The sequence below is a fragment of the Lynx rufus genome, unplaced genomic scaffold, assembly GCF_022079265.1.
Source record: "Lynx rufus isolate CCGP_SWC_20201006 ecotype Redwood Valley unplaced genomic scaffold, mLynRuf1.p SCAF_5, whole genome shotgun sequence".
Lineage (NCBI taxonomy): Eukaryota > Metazoa > Chordata > Mammalia > Carnivora > Felidae > Lynx > Lynx rufus.
In genome coordinates, this window is record NW_025814867.1 from 69330529 (window position 1) to 69347912 (window position 17384).

At 34.6% G+C, this 17384-nt stretch overlaps 1 protein-coding gene across 4 annotated transcripts in view; it reads right to left on the reverse strand.

Moving 5' to 3' along the window:
* Positions 1-284: 284 nt before the first annotated feature.
* Positions 285-17384, reverse strand: part of TBL1XR1 (TBL1X/Y related 1) — a 177984-nt gene continuing 160884 nt past the window's right edge. For all 4 annotated transcript variants that reach the window (XM_047099705.1, XM_047099704.1, XM_047099702.1 and 1 more), the window contains exons 10-15: positions 14158-14279; positions 13944-14018; positions 10691-10818; positions 9754-9919; positions 5997-6098; positions 285-5135 (exon numbers count right to left, since the gene is read on the reverse strand). In XM_047099705.1, coding sequence (XP_046955661.1) covers positions 5109-5135; positions 5997-6098; positions 9754-9919; positions 10691-10818; positions 13944-14018; positions 14158-14279 — 620 coding nt within the window. In that variant the 3' untranslated portion in view covers positions 285-5108. The remainder of the gene's footprint in view (positions 5136-5996; positions 6099-9753; positions 9920-10690; positions 10819-13943; positions 14019-14157; positions 14280-17384) is intronic.

Below are 17384 nucleotides of genomic sequence, written 5' to 3' on the forward strand. Positions count from 1 at the left end.
CTTGGAAAACAATACAGTTATGAAAAACAGTGGTTTGGGTTCTTATGGCAGTTGTTACAACTGATAACAACAGCTTGGGAGAGAATAGACATGTTATATGTTAGGAAGGCTAACTCAAAGCAAAAAAAGTTTATTCTACAATAGAACATTGGAGGAGTAAATGCAATTAAAATGTAAACAAGAAATTGTAAACAAGAAATAGCATCCCTCTCTTTACTTGACTAGTAAACAGTCTATACAAACTACATAGGTATCAAAGGTTTTATATATGTACACAGCCAACATAATATCAAAATATATTTTATTCTGGACCTCTTTCAGATCTGATTCAAATTACAGTTGTCAAAGCAATACAATGCAAAGGGAAACTGCAACAACAACAACAACAAAAAAAAAAATGTGCCTAGAAAGGATAAAAGGATCATTGGGGACAAATCATTGTGATGTGGAACCAAAATACATCAGAAGTGTAATTAACATGGTCCAGGACAGCATAGAACATCTATATCAGTCTTCCTTACACAATAATCATGAAAACTGAACAATAAAGTTCTTTAACATGTACAAAAAACTGTCATGGGCTGGTTTACACTTTTACAACAGTTTTAAAGTTAACTGGATAACTAAAGAAATGATGCAGACATTTTAATCCAGTGCTATAGGTAGGCTCACAGAATTAGACCCAAAGGATTTGTAAAAATCAAAATTAGAACATTATAGCTACAATGTCAAAGTCAGGAAAGAAGAGAATTACTTCTGTATTTAGGGATTACAGAGCTACAGAATGCAGTCTGTGTTTGTTTTTAATGAGATGGATAAGTACATCAGACTAGATACAACATGCAGAATGTTTTCTTGAACTTATCCAGAAACGCCAAAGAAAACATTGTGAAACAGCTTACTAGAAAAAAAAAAAAAAAATATGCCCTAGTTATTCACCCTGCTTCAACATTGTCAACGTAAAGGCAGAAAACAAAGAATGCTATTAATACTTCAGAACTACTGATATAAGACATCAAATTTCTAAATCAGTGTATTAAAAAAAGTGAACACTTCCTCTTTTTCTCTCTCTTCTACATTTAACTAGAATCATGTTAAAAAAAAAATTGATATTGAATGTGACACTTCAGAGCTACTACCGGAAGGAGTAATTCATAACTTCCCTACCCTCCTTCCATCCCTGCTGATTCAGAAGGAAAAACAAACAAAAACAAACAAACAAAAAAAACCAACCAGGGTCTCTTGTAGATTTGCTGCTATTCCCCAAAATGTTGGCATTTGCTGCCATGCCACAATGTTGGTCCACTGAAATAGAATTTCTGTGGAAACAATCAACAGTAATTCACCAAATGCAAGTACCACCCTTAGCATGTGAGAATAAATGCAGATTCTATAGAAATGTACAATGTGCTTAAGAAAATGAAAACGGTTTTGAAAAGAGTAAACAGCACTGCATTTGAGATTTGTTTTTCTGCTTACTTAGTAAAATTGAACATTTTTGCTCACATAAGGACAGTCATTCGTGATTCCTTTAAATAGCAAAAATGCATACCCCTCTTCAGGCCTCTATGCGTTAATAGTTTACATTACTCTTAACAAAATCATTCTACATAAACAGATAGCTCCTTAAAAATAGTACTCTCTCATTAAATCTAATTTGACAGAAAGAAGTTTAAGGAAAAAAGGAGTGCTTTATAAGTGAAAAAGTACAAATCTTTGGCCTTTCTCTTGACATTTTTATGTCAAAAAGCAAAAAACCTTCATGTAATTCAATCTAATAATTACTTTTTGCACCATAATTTGTTTTTTTACACCACAAAAGGAGGCACTTTCAGTATCTGTAAAAGGTGTTTAATCCTAAAACATACTTACCTAGAGAATTATTCATTAAAACAGAATTCAATATACTCTAATATCTATCAGGAAATTAAAAATTACCACTTCTAAAAGTCATTTAAAGTCAATGATGGTACCTGATCAATGACAGAAATGGGGATTGGAACAAATATAAGCACGTATCAGATTTCCTACATGGAGAAGAAAAATGATATTCCTTTATGAAGTTTAAGAGTGACAGCTGCTCTTTCTTTATTCTACTTCAATCAATGAGTATTCTATTCATTCAAGTTTTCCTTTCTATTTTTCCTTATACGTTTCTTACAGTAGCTTATACAACAATGATATATAATGAATACCGATAGAAAATCTATTGGAATCAGTCGATCTTCAGGAGTAAGTTCTCAGAAAAAAAAGGAAGGAAAAATGAGCCAAGAACCTCAAATACAGAATTTTGCAGGCTGTGAAACTTGGTCTCCTACAATCAAGTTACTGCTCAAATTCAAGGCAATCTTACTTTTGTCTATTGGAGCAGCATGGTGGCACATCAGCAGGCAATGATGATGTTGAGAACAGCAGCAAAAATAAACAACTGTATGCTCATAAAGAACCCAAGCCTACAAAATGGATACCTTTCAGATAAAGTTTATACTTAAAAGACCCAAGACTTCAGGATAATAAAGCTCTGTATTTATAATCTTTTAATATGTCCTATTGTGGCTATTATGCTTAAGTAAAATACCTAAAGATTAAGGAAAAAAAAAAAGAAAAAAGAAAAGATGACAATACCATAAAAATGTAGCTGTCTATTTTGGCAGCTACACTGCAGAACTTCTTGACTATCACTTTTAATCAGCTGGGGGAAAAAAGTCAATAACTGTATGCAAATGAATAAATTGTCCATATCAAAATACAAAAGTACTATCAATAATCACCTCTGACTTTCAGATTTAAATTCAGTGCAATTGACAGATGCATCGCTAAAGGAAAATGCAGCTTAAACCTACTCAAAACATTTGTGTCTATTCCTGGGAGCACATTTAAAAATTATTGCACAGATTTTTAAATTTTTATTTATTTTTTTAAAACAACAACAGAGGTTAACCACAGATGTGGACCTCTAGCAATAAAAGCAGGATTTCAAGTGCCAGATACTCAGCATATTAGGTTTCCTACATAAGTCACAGGGTTATAGTTCTAAATATCTATAATGTGATCCAAAACCCTAAAAACAGCTGGCACAAAACCATCATGAATGACTGCCTCTCTGGATGTAAATTTTAAAAAATATTATTACAGTATCATAGTCCCCACTAACAATAATTGGGGTACATATAACAATGTATTGTGAAATTAAGTGTATTTATTCTCTTTACCAATAGCAAATGCTATCCTACCTTAGTAAAACCAAGACTTGCTTCAATCAATGCTGTTTTGTAAAAATAGCAAAACAACAAATGCTAAAAATCAAAGCTGCATTTACTTGGGTTAAATCAGTTTCTACTTAAAACATAGATTAAAATTTTAGTAGTAAAGGCTTCAAAATAATTAGTGACAGAAATAGTGTTATAAATTTGCTAAGCTTAATAATAAGCAACTCCTTAATTATAATCTTTTGAGATACAAATTTGACAACTATTCTCTTCAAAATTGACACTTGTGGATACTTACATTAATCATGACAAACCCTGTTGATCACACATATAAACAAATGCTCTCATTTGCAAATTCTGTGTATTTTAGCTTTTAGTTGCATGAGCGTAAGAAGAGGTTTGCTCTGATACCTATATCTTTAAGAAAATACTTGATATTATAAACAGAGTAAAAGACATGATATAGTAGTGATTACTGAAAAACAAAACAAAAAAAAAATAGCAGCTTAAATCTATCCGTATTTGAAAAAAAATGTAGTCACAAGTACCACGAATGCAGAATCGGAGCAGCAGGGAGGTTAGTGCAATTATACTTTTTTTTCTTTTTTGAATTCTGAATCACTGCTATTTAAAAACACCTTGAAGCAAGTCTTTTGTTTTAAAGATTGTTTTTAAACTAAGGTAGCAAACATTTTGCCATGTAATGGCAGTGTTATATGCCGTTATCTTGCTTTGTATAAAGAAAAACAACATGAGAGATTTTTAATACTGGAGTTTGGTTACATTACATTTTTCAGCTTCTACACAGAATGATGGACACTTTGAGAAGCTAATCCTTATCCAGAAACATTTTAATCTCTTAAAAAACAAAGCAAAACAAACAAATAAACAAACAACAACAACAAAAAAAAACCCCAAACCTACTTTGCTCCTTTTCACAATAGTGCACATTTTAACCATAATTTAGTTATGGCTACAAAACATCAGAAGATTTTTTTTATGCATCTTCTCTATGGTATTAAAAAAAATTGTGCCCTTCTAGTCTTTAATTGGCAGAAATATGTCCCAAAAAAGAAACTATTGCATTTAAGCCACATCACCAAAAAAAGAACAAAAACAAAACAAAACAAACAAACAAACAAAAAAAAAAAAACAACAGAGCATAATATCCTTTTACTGATGTGTCTTACAGATTGACATGACCAAAAGTCATATATTTTCATTCACTTTCCAATTCCCCCTTCCACAACATGCACCAATTGAATATATGCTCTGGGAGCCATAAAATGTACCAAACATCTATCTCTTCAAAAGAATGCATTAAAATATTTTTAAGAATTTTTTGTTAAAAGGTGAAAAAAATATAAACAAGAAACTGATTCACTCCCTTACTTCATGCATCCATAAACTAAACCGAAAACAAAGTTTAAAAGCAAGAACAAACTACTGCTGCAAGTTTTTGTAAGTCCATTTTCTCTGTACATACAAACTGCTCAACTACTGAAGGGAAAAAAGAATATAATCCATGGTGTCTTCTGATTCAAAGGGGAGAAACAAGGCTGTCATTAGTATCCAAAAACTGGTACACATATGGGCTGCTTTTATAACGCATATTTCTTTCTCTTCTGTTTTTCATATCCAAAACTTCTAAATGCTATTTTAGGGGCACAGCAGATTAGATTCCAGCACTTGGTGAACAGAATTCACAAGCTGTGACAAAATTCTGTCATCTTCAGGGTGCAATTTTGTTTATATACACTGTATGTATATATTTCTTTTAGATTTGGCTGTAGTGGACTGGCCATGGTTCAAGTGGGACTATAGCAGTACATGGGTCAGGGACAGTCATTTTGGCTATGTACACATTCATAGTCGGTCCATGGCTTCCAACTAGTAGCGCTATTTCCGAAGGTCTAATACACAAACCTGTAAGAAATTAAAATAATCAACCAGTGTGTTAAGAATTTCATTGTACAGTTTTAGTTTAATGTTTCAATAGTACAGTTTGAAATCTAGTTTTACTTCCTAGTTCATGAAACTGGTAAAGCAACAGTAATCATGGCACTGGGCACTTAACCAACAGAAATCAGATAAATCGTCTAAGTAGATGGAGGCAACAACCATGGGCTACTACTACCAAGAAAGAACGTGGCTTAAATTTTGAAGATCTACTATTAATTAAAAAGTAGAAAAAATATGCTCAAAATAGACCATTTTCTATCTCTTGGACATGAATGAAAGATACCTTAGGTTATATAAAGCTATAGCTTCAGAAAGCAGCTAATGGCTAATATCGTCTGTATCTTCCTTTTGCTTTCAGAGCTTTCGAAGCCACAACTAATATTTCTATAAAGAGTTGGCCAACCTCATCCTGAAAGTCTCTCAGTATCACACATTCCTCAATGCAGGACTCAACTGCCTCTACTCCCCCTTCCCTGGGCCACCAACACTCTTCTGCAAGGAAGACAAGGTAGAAATAGGCATTAAAAATTCAAATCTCGCTCAGAGTGGTATTCTTCTATGCTCAATTTTGCTAACGAAGGTTTACATTAAAAATAACTGTCCATTTCTTGATTATGAAGATACTCTTTTGGCAAACAGAGTATCTGTTTACATTATTTGAATGAAATAAACATGAAAAATATACAGCCTTCAGTAAAAAGGACCAAAACCATTATCACAAGATTCATTATGAAAAGAAGACTTTTGTAGTCACAACCACAATAAGCCACATTTATTTACTATGCTTACACACCCATTCCCGTGGAAACACTTCATTATACTTACTGAACCATCTGATGCACTGGCTCCAACTTTGTCTCCTGCTGCATTCCAGCAAACTTCAAAAATTCCACCTGTTCCCCTATAGCTGTGAACTAGAGCACCTGTCTAAAAAATTGAAAAACAGATTCTTAAAAATGAGAGCATATATTATTATAAATCCAAATATTGAGGTACAAATATTACTCTTACATGGCTTTATTTCTAGCAATCAGAAATAGAATTTAGCTTTGACTCCAAAATAAATACAAGTTTTGAAACATTAGAAATGTGATATGAGGATCTTTCTATAAAAAGATAACACTTGCCTGCTCTCAACATGTCTGTCTGTCTGTCTGTCTGTCTGTCTGTCTCTCTCTCTCTCTCTCTCTCTCTCTCTCTCACACACACACACACACACACACACACACATTCAGTTTCTCCAGTATTGATAACCATTCTTAGCTAAGGTATGTTTGGCCTCTTTGACACAGTTAATAGCTAGAAGTAAACACTCAATGTATGGTTTAAAATAAATTATTGTTGTTGAAGGATGCATGAGTTTGGCCAACATGTAGAGAGACAAAATTAAGTCAGAATTTCTTTGACAAAACATCCTAAAGAGAAAGTAAAATAAGCCGGTAAAGACAATTCCAGTATAAGTCTGTTACTCCATATTTACTGAGTAGCCCCTAAGCTAGGGGAGATATAAAAGAAGCTGAAGGAATACACGTCCATTACTCCTGAAAGAGGTTAGAAATTTAAGGAAAAAAAAAAAAAAAAGAAAGAAACCAAAATCATGCAGCTGCCCCACTGAATACTTAAAATTCAGTAAAAAAATCTATTCTCCTAGGAAACCAGTCATTAACCAAGGCAAAGACAGAGGTTCTGCTGTGAGAAACTGGAAAACAATGAAAACTATGGTTCTGATGTTCTGCCCTGACAAAGCAGAAAAGTATCTCTCAGTTTTACGATAACCAAAAAAGGTCAAACTAAAGGCAGCAGATCTAAATAAAAACAACATGGCAGCAAGGCCTTGTAAATACCTTCTCAGGAAGCCAACCCTAACTTAATCATTGAGACTGTTTTCCTTTGCTTTCCCCTTCAAAGTCCGTCTGCTAATATTAAAGTAACCACAGGTGCACTGCTACAGCTGATCACATTTGGAAGGTTCAACTGTTCTTTTTAACCCTACTTAAAGTTTCTCAAAATTTAAAAGATTAATGAACAAGTGTAAGCATAGTAAGTCTTGAGCTTACTTCCATGGTTAATTAGGAGAAAGGAGTGGCACCAACAAAATCTAAAATCTTTTGATGAGAGAAAGTAAAACCTATAGGACAGTAAATTTGGGGTTTAAAAAAAAAACAGCTTTCTTTCAAAAGCACTTCCCAATCTCTAAGCTCAGAGTAAGCTATAACTGAACCAAAACAGCATAGTCAACAAGCTAGAGCTTTAATATTCACAAAGACCAATGGATCATCAGCACTACTCAAATCTGTATATATGTTCAAACCAGACTTCAATAATTTATCTGTGAAATGCTTAGGTAACAGATCATATGGATGATAATCCAAATGAGGAAAGAAAAAAACTTGATTTATTTATGACAAGTGCAGGAGAAAGTCATCCTCTAAAAACGTACTAGATGCATTTTACTATTTTCAAACTAAAAAGAAAAAAGTAAACTGACATTTTTTGATACGTAGTTGTGATACATCTAAACAGTATGGACAGCTGCTCAAATGCCCCTAAGAGCCCATCAGTATCTTCCATTAGAATCATATACTTCCATACCCAAATTTCATTTAAACTGATTTTCTCATAATAGAGTAAATAAGGGACTGAAAATGTATACAACAGGCAAATTATCTATGGATTACTTTTAGAAAGTCTCTGCTATTCAATCACAACAAAAATACTAACTTGCAGCAAAAACCAAGGGGAAACAATTAGAACTAACAAGAGAGTGCAGAGAAGTGGATGAATTCAGTCTCAATGTGTCAAAAGTCCTAATGTTCCAAACACAAGCAACAACCAGTAAGTAAAAGGAACATATTTTTAAAAAGATGCCATTCATGGTTAATAATAATATCACAAGGCACTTCAGAATAAATTAAGAAAAAATATGATCTTCATAAAGAAATTATAAGACCTTAATGATGGGAAAAAAGAAGACTTAATGAGAAGAAATTTATAAAGTTACTTATTAAAAGTATGCTAATGATGCAGGTATATACGAATACAAATGTCTATCAGTGGAGAATCTATAAACAAACCACAATGAGAACTTGGTATACAAAAGAAATGGCATTATGAGATAGCAAAGGGTTAAACAGTATTGAGACAACTGGTTATCCATTAGATATTGAAATTAGATCTCTACCTCACATCATACATATAAAAATCAATCCCAAGGCAGTTAAAAATCCAAATGAAAAAATAGAATAGAGCATAAAAATGAAGGAATCAACACTTTTATTCCCAAACAAATTCAGGAAGTTACTTACAGGGGATCAAGAAGAAAATGGGAGCAAGACTTTTTAGTGTTTTGAGGGGACCATGTGAATGTATAACTGAATTAAAAATGATACTTGAAATTGATGATTTATGCAAAAATAGTTTGACCAACTATGATGATCAGCTACACAAAGAGCACAGCCCACAATAACTTACTACGGTGTGCTATGACCACTTAAGAGGTGATCACTGATTGGCGGGGAAGAAGGTGGGAGGGTGGGGGAGAGAGTCAAGTGACTGCTATTAAAAAAAAACAGTACATGGAGCATAAACACTAAAAAGGTGAGAAAATGAAAAAATTAGAGCAACTGGCTGTTTTCTCCATTTTTAGGAAAGGATCTCTATAAAGTACTGTCCCTACAAAGGTAGCCTTTGTATAAAGTACTGTCCCTACAAAGGTAGTTTTCTGTTGTTGTTGTTGTTTTTAAAAGAGAGAGAGAGAGAGAGAAAGAGAGAGAGAGCACACAAAAGTGGGGGAGAGGGAGAGAGAGAAAATCTCAACCAGGCTCCACACCCAGCACAAGCCCCGCCAGTGCAAACCTGATGTAGGGCTTGATCCCACGATCCTAGGATCATGAACTGAGCTAAAATCAAGAGTCTGATGTTCAACTCAACTAAGTTATCCAGGTACCCAAAGATAGTATAGTTTTAAATTTATTTCTGAGAAGTCATTGTGTTGAGCCATACAATCTTATCCTTTAATACATTTTATTAACTGCTCACATATAGCTCCTTCAAAGGCAATTCTTTTAGAAAATAAAGAAATTAGGGTGTCTGGGTGGTTTAGTCAGTTAAATGTCAAGACTTCAGCTCAGGTCATGATCTCACAGTTGGTGAGTTCCAGCCCCGTGTCTGGCTCTCTGCTGTCAGAGTGGAGCCTGCCCTGGATCCTCGGTATCCCTCTCTCTGCCCACCCGCAGGTCCTCATGCTCTCTCAAAAATGAAACATTTTAAAACATTATGAAAATAAAGAAATTATATCACTTATATAAACACGTATCTTAAACTCTCACATTTCATGTCTGCAACCTGTTGAGGAAAAAATAATACAATCTAAATTTATTTCTAAATTCTGGTCTATATCAGGAAAATATAACTTCAACTGATTTTAGTCTTTGTAAATTCAAAAAAGGTACTCATCTAGAAACTAAGAATTGAACTAATGTCACAAAAGGAATGACAACCAAAGGAGAGAAGAGTATTTATACAGGCAAATGCTTATTAGTACCTATGAAACAATGTGATGATTTCAATAACTAAGACATACCTGTGTGTTCCAGATGTGCACACATTTATCAAAAGAACCGCTTGCCAGGTACCTGCCATCAGGACTGAAAGCCACACTGTACACAGGCTCTTGGTGTTTTGTCAATGTATGGATGCAAATTCCTCGGTCTACGTCCCATAATCTAACAGTAGAATCGAAGGATGCACTGACAAAGGAGGAAACAAAACAATTTTAAAAATAATGAAATATACCCAAGTCCCACCCACAATCTAGAATCATTCCTAGTAGCTAGACACAAATCACACAGTCATTCCTAGTAGCTAGACACAAATTCCTTATGAGACCAGATTGGCTATTTGGAGGAAAGTGTTGCGGAAGCAAAGCTACAACAGGAGAAAAGGCAGCTTACGGGCATCTCCAAGTCTCTAAACTGAAAAACAAAATGAGCTAAATTCACCATATTCCTTTCCTTTCTTCTCTCTCTCTTTTTACATAGGCTCCATGCCCACCATGGAGTTCAATGTGGGGCTTCAACCCACAATCCTGAGATCAAGACCTGAGCTAACCGACTGAGCTGCACAAGCACTTTTTTTTTTTTTAACTAATTTTTTTCCTTTTTTTCCCCTTCCTCTTTAAATAATTACACTGATTGATCCACGGTTCTGAACAATGTACTGACAATATTTTTAACTTTATCTTTTTTTTTTATGCTGAAGAAATGTTATTGCACTATACCTCAATTACTTGGGTTTTAATTAATACTTAATTATCATCAGTAAATATTTGATAACTCCAGATATTAAAATCCATTATGGTCTGAAATAAGAATAAAACTCTGGGTTTAAAGGTTTCCATCAAAAAATTATTCCTGCAGGATACGATCCCATTTCATGAACTCTTTCCTAACTTTGTCATATGTATTAGAAGCTTTTTTTGTGGCAGACTCATAAAAGAAGGAGTAAAACAGAAATATTACCTTGCTAACATAAGGTTGGCATTTGGATTATTTGTCCCTGGCCCTGTTGGACTCCATTTGATAGTATAAATTTCTTTATTATGTGCTTGCAAATCATGAACACAATTGTCTTGTTTCATACTCCATATCTAAGTAAAAAAGAAAAAAATATATTATATTTTCCCATACAAAGGGTACATTTACAATAATACTACTTTGCCAATCCAAACTATAAATAGTGTAACCAGAACAACGATTAGAGCTCAAGGGAATATTTGCAAAGAAATTAAAATGTAGTATTTATCACTCTTTTAAAAATAACAAATTAGCTTAAAGTCCTTTCCAAATGTTCACTACTGTGAGGCTTCAAGAATGAATTAACTGTAGTTCTAGATATTAACTCTGAGAACTTCAGATAGTACAAACTTCAACATTGAGTAAGTCCCTTGGGCAATTATCCTAAATGTTTACGACATTAGTTTTAACACTGTTCCTTAAATAAATGATCTACATTATAAATTCCTCGTAGAATTTAGAATTAGAAAATGCTTTGTAACAGAGAAGGGCAAAGAGAACTTGCAAATAATACGGTTCATGTATGACACCAAAGCACAGGCAACAAAAACAAAAAGCCAAATGGAAATACAAAATTAAAAAGCTTCTCTGCAATAAAGGAAACAATAAAGAAAAAGGAAACTGACAGAATGGGAGAAAAAATATCTGATAAAGGGTAATTTTTAAAATATATAAGGAATTTCTATAACTCAACAGCAAAAACTGTAACAATCCAATTTAAAAGTGGGCAAATGACTTGAGTAGACATTTCTTCCAAGAAGATATACAAATGGCCAATAGGTATAAGAAAAGATGTTCAATGTCACTAGCCATAAGGGAAATGCAAATCAAAACAATGAGATATCATTTCACACCTGTTAGGATGGCTATCATAAAATAAAAAAGGTAATAAATTATCACAGATGTGGAGAAATGAGATCCCCTGTTACACTGTTGGTGGGAATGCAAAATGTTACAGCCACTATGAAAAAAAGTATGATGATTCTTCACAAAAATAAAAATAGAACTACCATACGATCCAGTGATCCTACCTCTGGGTATTTATCCAAAAGAACTGATATCAGGATCTCAAAAATACATCTGTACTTGCTGTTCATTGCAATATTAAAAAGCCAAGCTAAGGAAACAACCTAAGTGTCCATCAATAGATGAATGGTTAAATAAAAAGTGGTATATACATACAATGGAGTATTTGTCATTCAGCCTTGAAAAAAAAAAAAAAGGAAATCCTGAAATACACAACAATATGGATGAATTGTAAGGACAAATACTGCATGATTCCATTTATACGAGGTATCTAAAAAAGTCAAACTCAACAGAAGCAAGGAAAAGAATGGTGGTTGCTAAAGGCTGAGGGGAAAAGGATGGCTAACTAACAAGCATAAAATTTCAGCTCTTCAGATCCGCTGCACAATACTGTACCGTATGCTCAAAAATCTGTTAAAAAAAATATCTCATGTTAAGTTTTCTTACCATAATAAAACATAAGTTTAGAAAATGACTCCTACAGAACAAACCATGAAAGGTTAACAAAGCAATAAATTTAAAATCGTGAGAATGAGGCTTTCTTAAGTTGAAAACATACACGTATATAGATTTAAAAGTCATATTGGCACTGAGCAAAAATTAAGAGAAACCTACACTGAGAGCATTTCTGGCAAAATCATTCAATAAAGGCTTGGGTGGGGGGGTAACACCTTGCCAAACACCAACACCAAACCCAAATGCCAACAACAACAACAACGACAACAACGTACAAAAATTAGGTGCACTTCACATGTCTGCCATGTAACTAGTAAGAGATAACAAAGCAAAATCATAAACGTTTTTATATTCTAGATATTTACAACTCCATGTAAATAAACCCCACAAATGTTTTAAAACTTAATTTTATTTGACCTTTCAATGGCATTGCGACTGTTAACCACTCCCATCCATCACACTCCCTTGCAACATTCTTCTTTAAACACTCTCTTTCCATTTGGGTCATTCCTTCTTTTTTTTTCCTTCTAGAAGCTCATTCTTCTTGAGAGGGTAATTATTGGAGTTTAAGACTTTTTGTTTTCAAGGTTTCCCTGTTTTCTTAACTCTATACTTTCTAACTACACAGCTTCATCCATGTCTTGGATTTGAATGGCCGCCCATCTGCAGAAAATTCCCAAATTTTTATATCAAGGTTGGAGTTCTTCTCTGAGCGTAAGACCCACCTGCCACCTCCATCTGCACGACTCAAATCACTGTTCAGGCTTTGCATGATATTCTAACTCATGTGCCTTGTTCTCAGAATTTGGCTCTACTACACAATATTGATCCATTTCGTTTCTGCTTTAAAATTCTGACCTTTTATTATTGTTAGGACAAAAACCTCTCCAACACTTTCTAGTTCAAACTCCTAACTGCAACTCAGTAGGCTCTCCAGCCACCGGCCTTCTTTCATCTCCACTTTTGCGCCATACTCTGTTCACAGAGACGAAAGCATTAAGAAAAGCCTTTTTACTAGCAATGTTTGCAAGGGAGCCCAGGCTTGAGAAAAATTGTGTAACTAAAAACACAGCAGGTACTTAACGAAAAAAACCCACCAGGTTACCAAGGTTACATTTAGTCTGTTCACAGGAGGAAAAGCAGTTTTCCTTCATGATTATCCCATCTGTAAGGGTCATCACGCCTGTAGCCATTGACATTACAAAGTTAAGGATAAATTTATTTTCACAAGAGTTAGTATTTTGTAGGAAAGGGCTCAAAGTTTCATTAATATTGGAGATTAGTATTAGGTTGTTCTTTATCTCAAAATGCTTTTTTTCTCTAAATGTGACTGTGCATAGCTGCAAGGTGATAGTTTTGCTTTTAGTCACATTGACAAGAAAAACATAAATTCATGTCAAGCTGCAGATGTTGGCCATGTCAACTAGGCTCACTTACCGAGCTGAAATCAAGAGTTGGAGGCTTAATCCACTGAGCCACCCATGAGCCCCCACACATTATTTTAAATAGAATTTATTTGCCATATTTAAACACTTAAAGCATTTCACACAAAATAAAATAAAAAACAGTGATTAACTATTAAAAAGAAGAGTAAGTCCTGACCCAGGTTTAAGCATTCAATGAACTGTAAGAGAGACATCTTCAACAACCTTACCATGCCCAGAGCAGCCACGCTGCATGGCACCCCCAGTGCATTTCTCCCCACTATCTGAATTACCTTCAAAGTCATGTCATCAGAACAGGAGGCCAGAAGATTGCCAGTTGGGTCCCATTTGATAGCATTTACTTCATTCTAAAAGTAACAGTAAATATTCACATTTTCATTTTATGGACTGGGTTGCTCTTTGGATATTAAACATATTTCAAAACCACTCTGTAATATTACTTATTCATCATAACCACTTTAAAGGGGGAAAAAAATGGTTACTCACCGTGTGTCCCTGGAATGTTTTAATAGGTCTGTCTTGTCCTAATTTACAGACATGAATGCACATATCTGTACTACAAGAAGCAAAGGTGTTGTTGCTCTGCCAATCAACATCCAATGCTGGTGCTGAAAAGGAAAAAGGGCTAGGTTTGCATTCATTCCACAAGCAGTGAAATCTAGGAGCTTTACTCTTAAACATGGTTGGACATTAAGCATGCTAATAGGAACTTAAACATTTTACTCTATAGTTTTTAAGATAATATTTTTAAAAATTATGGTATCTAAGTATCATAAATATTAATAAATTTCAGTTCAGTTGTCTTGATGTGAGACACAACCTAACAGCAAGTACACTGACCTGGTAACCAGATTAGGATTCCTGAGAGCTTGCTCTATAAACTACTAGCCCTGGATTCTTGGGATCTCATTGGTAAAAAATTAAAAGTGATATCATTACTTCCTTTTATTTCTAAAATTCTCTGGAGTCTTCACTGGACAAGGAGGCTTGGTTCTGCCAATCTCTAACCGTTGTACCCTAAGCAAGTCACTTATTAAGCTTTCATGCTATTTTCCTCATCTGAAAAAAGGGGATAAAGTCTTTTAGGTTTAGTACACAAGGAAGCTGTGAGAATCAAGTGAGATAACGTGTGTGAAAAGTACTTTGTAAATTACAAGTTAGACAAATGTTATACTGAATAATTTCCATTATCCACTCAACTGATAAGTGGAATATTGCACATGATTGCAAAAACATTTTCTTCTAAGTGATTCTTGTCAAATACTGCTTAAAATGGTTATCATTGAATTTAAAACCTCAGATGCCCCAAAGCTGGCCGGCTATTAATACTTATTTTAGCTCTGTGTGATTGGAGATTCGTTCTTTTCATTTCTCCCTGCTCCAAGGTGCAAAGGTTCTCTATAATTAGTAATGCAGATTAAGGTCATGATAGCAAGTAACTGGGTTAAACAATAGGAGCATACAAAAAACAATGGATTTACAGCAGTAGGGACACACTATGACCATTAACCAAGAGTAGTTTTTACATTTCATTTGGCTGGGTGTAGAGATTAAAAGGTGACACATGATCAAAAGAAGACCTATGAATATAAAAATCATAGAATACTCAGATTTTAGTGTCCTTATAATAAAACTTTATTAAAATCTAGCTAAGTTCATTTGGTTACTTATGACCCATGGCTGCTTTGCACTACAAGGGCAGACTCAACTGGCTGCAACAGAAATTCGACAGCTTATAAAGCCTAAAAAAGTTCCTTTCTTGCCCTTCACAGAACAAGTTTACCATTTAGAGCAAGCACTTAGAGACAAGGAGAAAAATAGGAAAGTTGAAGTTAAGCTGTGTATGCCCATTACTGGAGATATAAAGTATTTAATAAAGTAGGTCAAAACTGGTACCTATGGGGGGGAGGGCGAAAGCCACTTCCTCATTGTATGTATCTACACATAATAGTAAATGGCTATTTTTATACTGAGCATATTATAAATAGGTGTTTTGAGCACTGTTAGACTGATAGGCCAAGGAATACATCATGTGTAAGAGCTTACAACTATGGAAAAGAACAGCAAAAAGAAAGAAGAATTAAAGCATTTATGACTCAAAATGGAGAATTTTGAGCAACTACAGCAAGACATTAAAAAAAAAAAAAATCTAGTATATGGTTCAAGATGGAAAACTCCAAGGTGTAACAAACAATTCAAAGCCTGGCCTGGATTAGGCTAAGGCCAGGCCCTCTTTTCCAGAAAATGCTCCCTTCTTCTGTGGTTCCCCTCCTGCTTTCCCATTCTGTTCTCTATAATTCCTCACTTGTTTCTCGTGAGAGTGTTTTCTTAATAAAGCACTTCACTCAAATCCCTTGCTCAAGGTCTGCTTCCAGGAGAATCCAACTTAAATCAGCCAGCAACAAAAAATAGTTTGATCAGTACTATGATCCAAAGTATATCCAACTTTGATCAGCACTACGTATGAGCTCTGCTGCTAGTCTGTATGCATCACATCATCTTAGAGCATGTGGATGACTGTCCTGGTCGTTGTCTGGTTACTCTCAGGGCCATTCGTAATACACTCTGTCCTGCTATACTCTACACGCAGAGGGTGGACTCTTCCAAATTACATATCCCAGACTCCTGTGCCCACTGGTTTCCAGATGGGTTCATACGGTGGAGGACACCGTCAAGAGATCACGGTCAAGACAGAGAAGACAGACAATTTTGTTCTCTCTCTTTCAAGGCTGGGTCTCTGGCAGTGGCAACGATTACTCACTCCAAGGTGCCTATTCTTGCCAGATCGTTGTTTTGTTTTGTTTTTTTTAACAGTTCTAATTCCCACTGGGCAGTGAGATCCTGCCTTCTCTATAGTCTTAGGTTTTCTGCAGTTGTTACACTCTTAGTAAACATTCCTGTTTTTCACTCTTCCAACACCTTTCTAACTATTTCCTTGTATTAAATTCCCTTTCTTGGTATCTGGTTTAGACTGTTTTCACGTCAGGAATTTGACTCAGTACCTACTACACTTTCATTTTGACACTAAATATTATCACAGAAGATATCATTTGAAAAATAATTTTAACAAACTGCTTCTTTGATAAATAATTTGTCCTAATGTTGAGTGATAGGGGAAAAGGGCCTGAAAAGTCTAATAAACTTAGAAAACAATTAAAAGTATAATAAAATTCTATAAAGAATGCCAAGTATCTGTCATGAGGCACCAGGATGTTATTTCTATGCAAAGCCATCTGCAAAACAGGAGATAGGAGGCTGACAAAATAAGAAGTGGCATTCAAATAAGTATACCATTAGGTTCAGAACAAAACAAAAAGAAACTGTATGGCCAGGTGAAGGTAATTGGGGGAAGCTGGGGAATGCTGTGATGTGAGTTGTAGGATTTATGCTTTGTGATATGCCTAGCTCATAGAATACAATAGTTACAAAATTGGGTGTAATCTAAGAACACATAGTTCCTTACTTTGTATTTATTCCTAAAATGAGTCTAGGTAATGCCAATTCTTTAGGATAGAAATGCATCTCTACTGGGCTCCTGGCTGGCTTAGTCGGAGGAGCATACAATTCTTGATCTCGGGGTCATGAGTTTGAGCCCCATGTTGGGTATAGAAACTAATAAAGAAATTAAAAAAAAAAAAAAACAGAAATGCAACTCTAATAAAATGCATTTTTCTGTAAGTGATATGTGAGAGGTGTGTTTGCTAATACTGGTC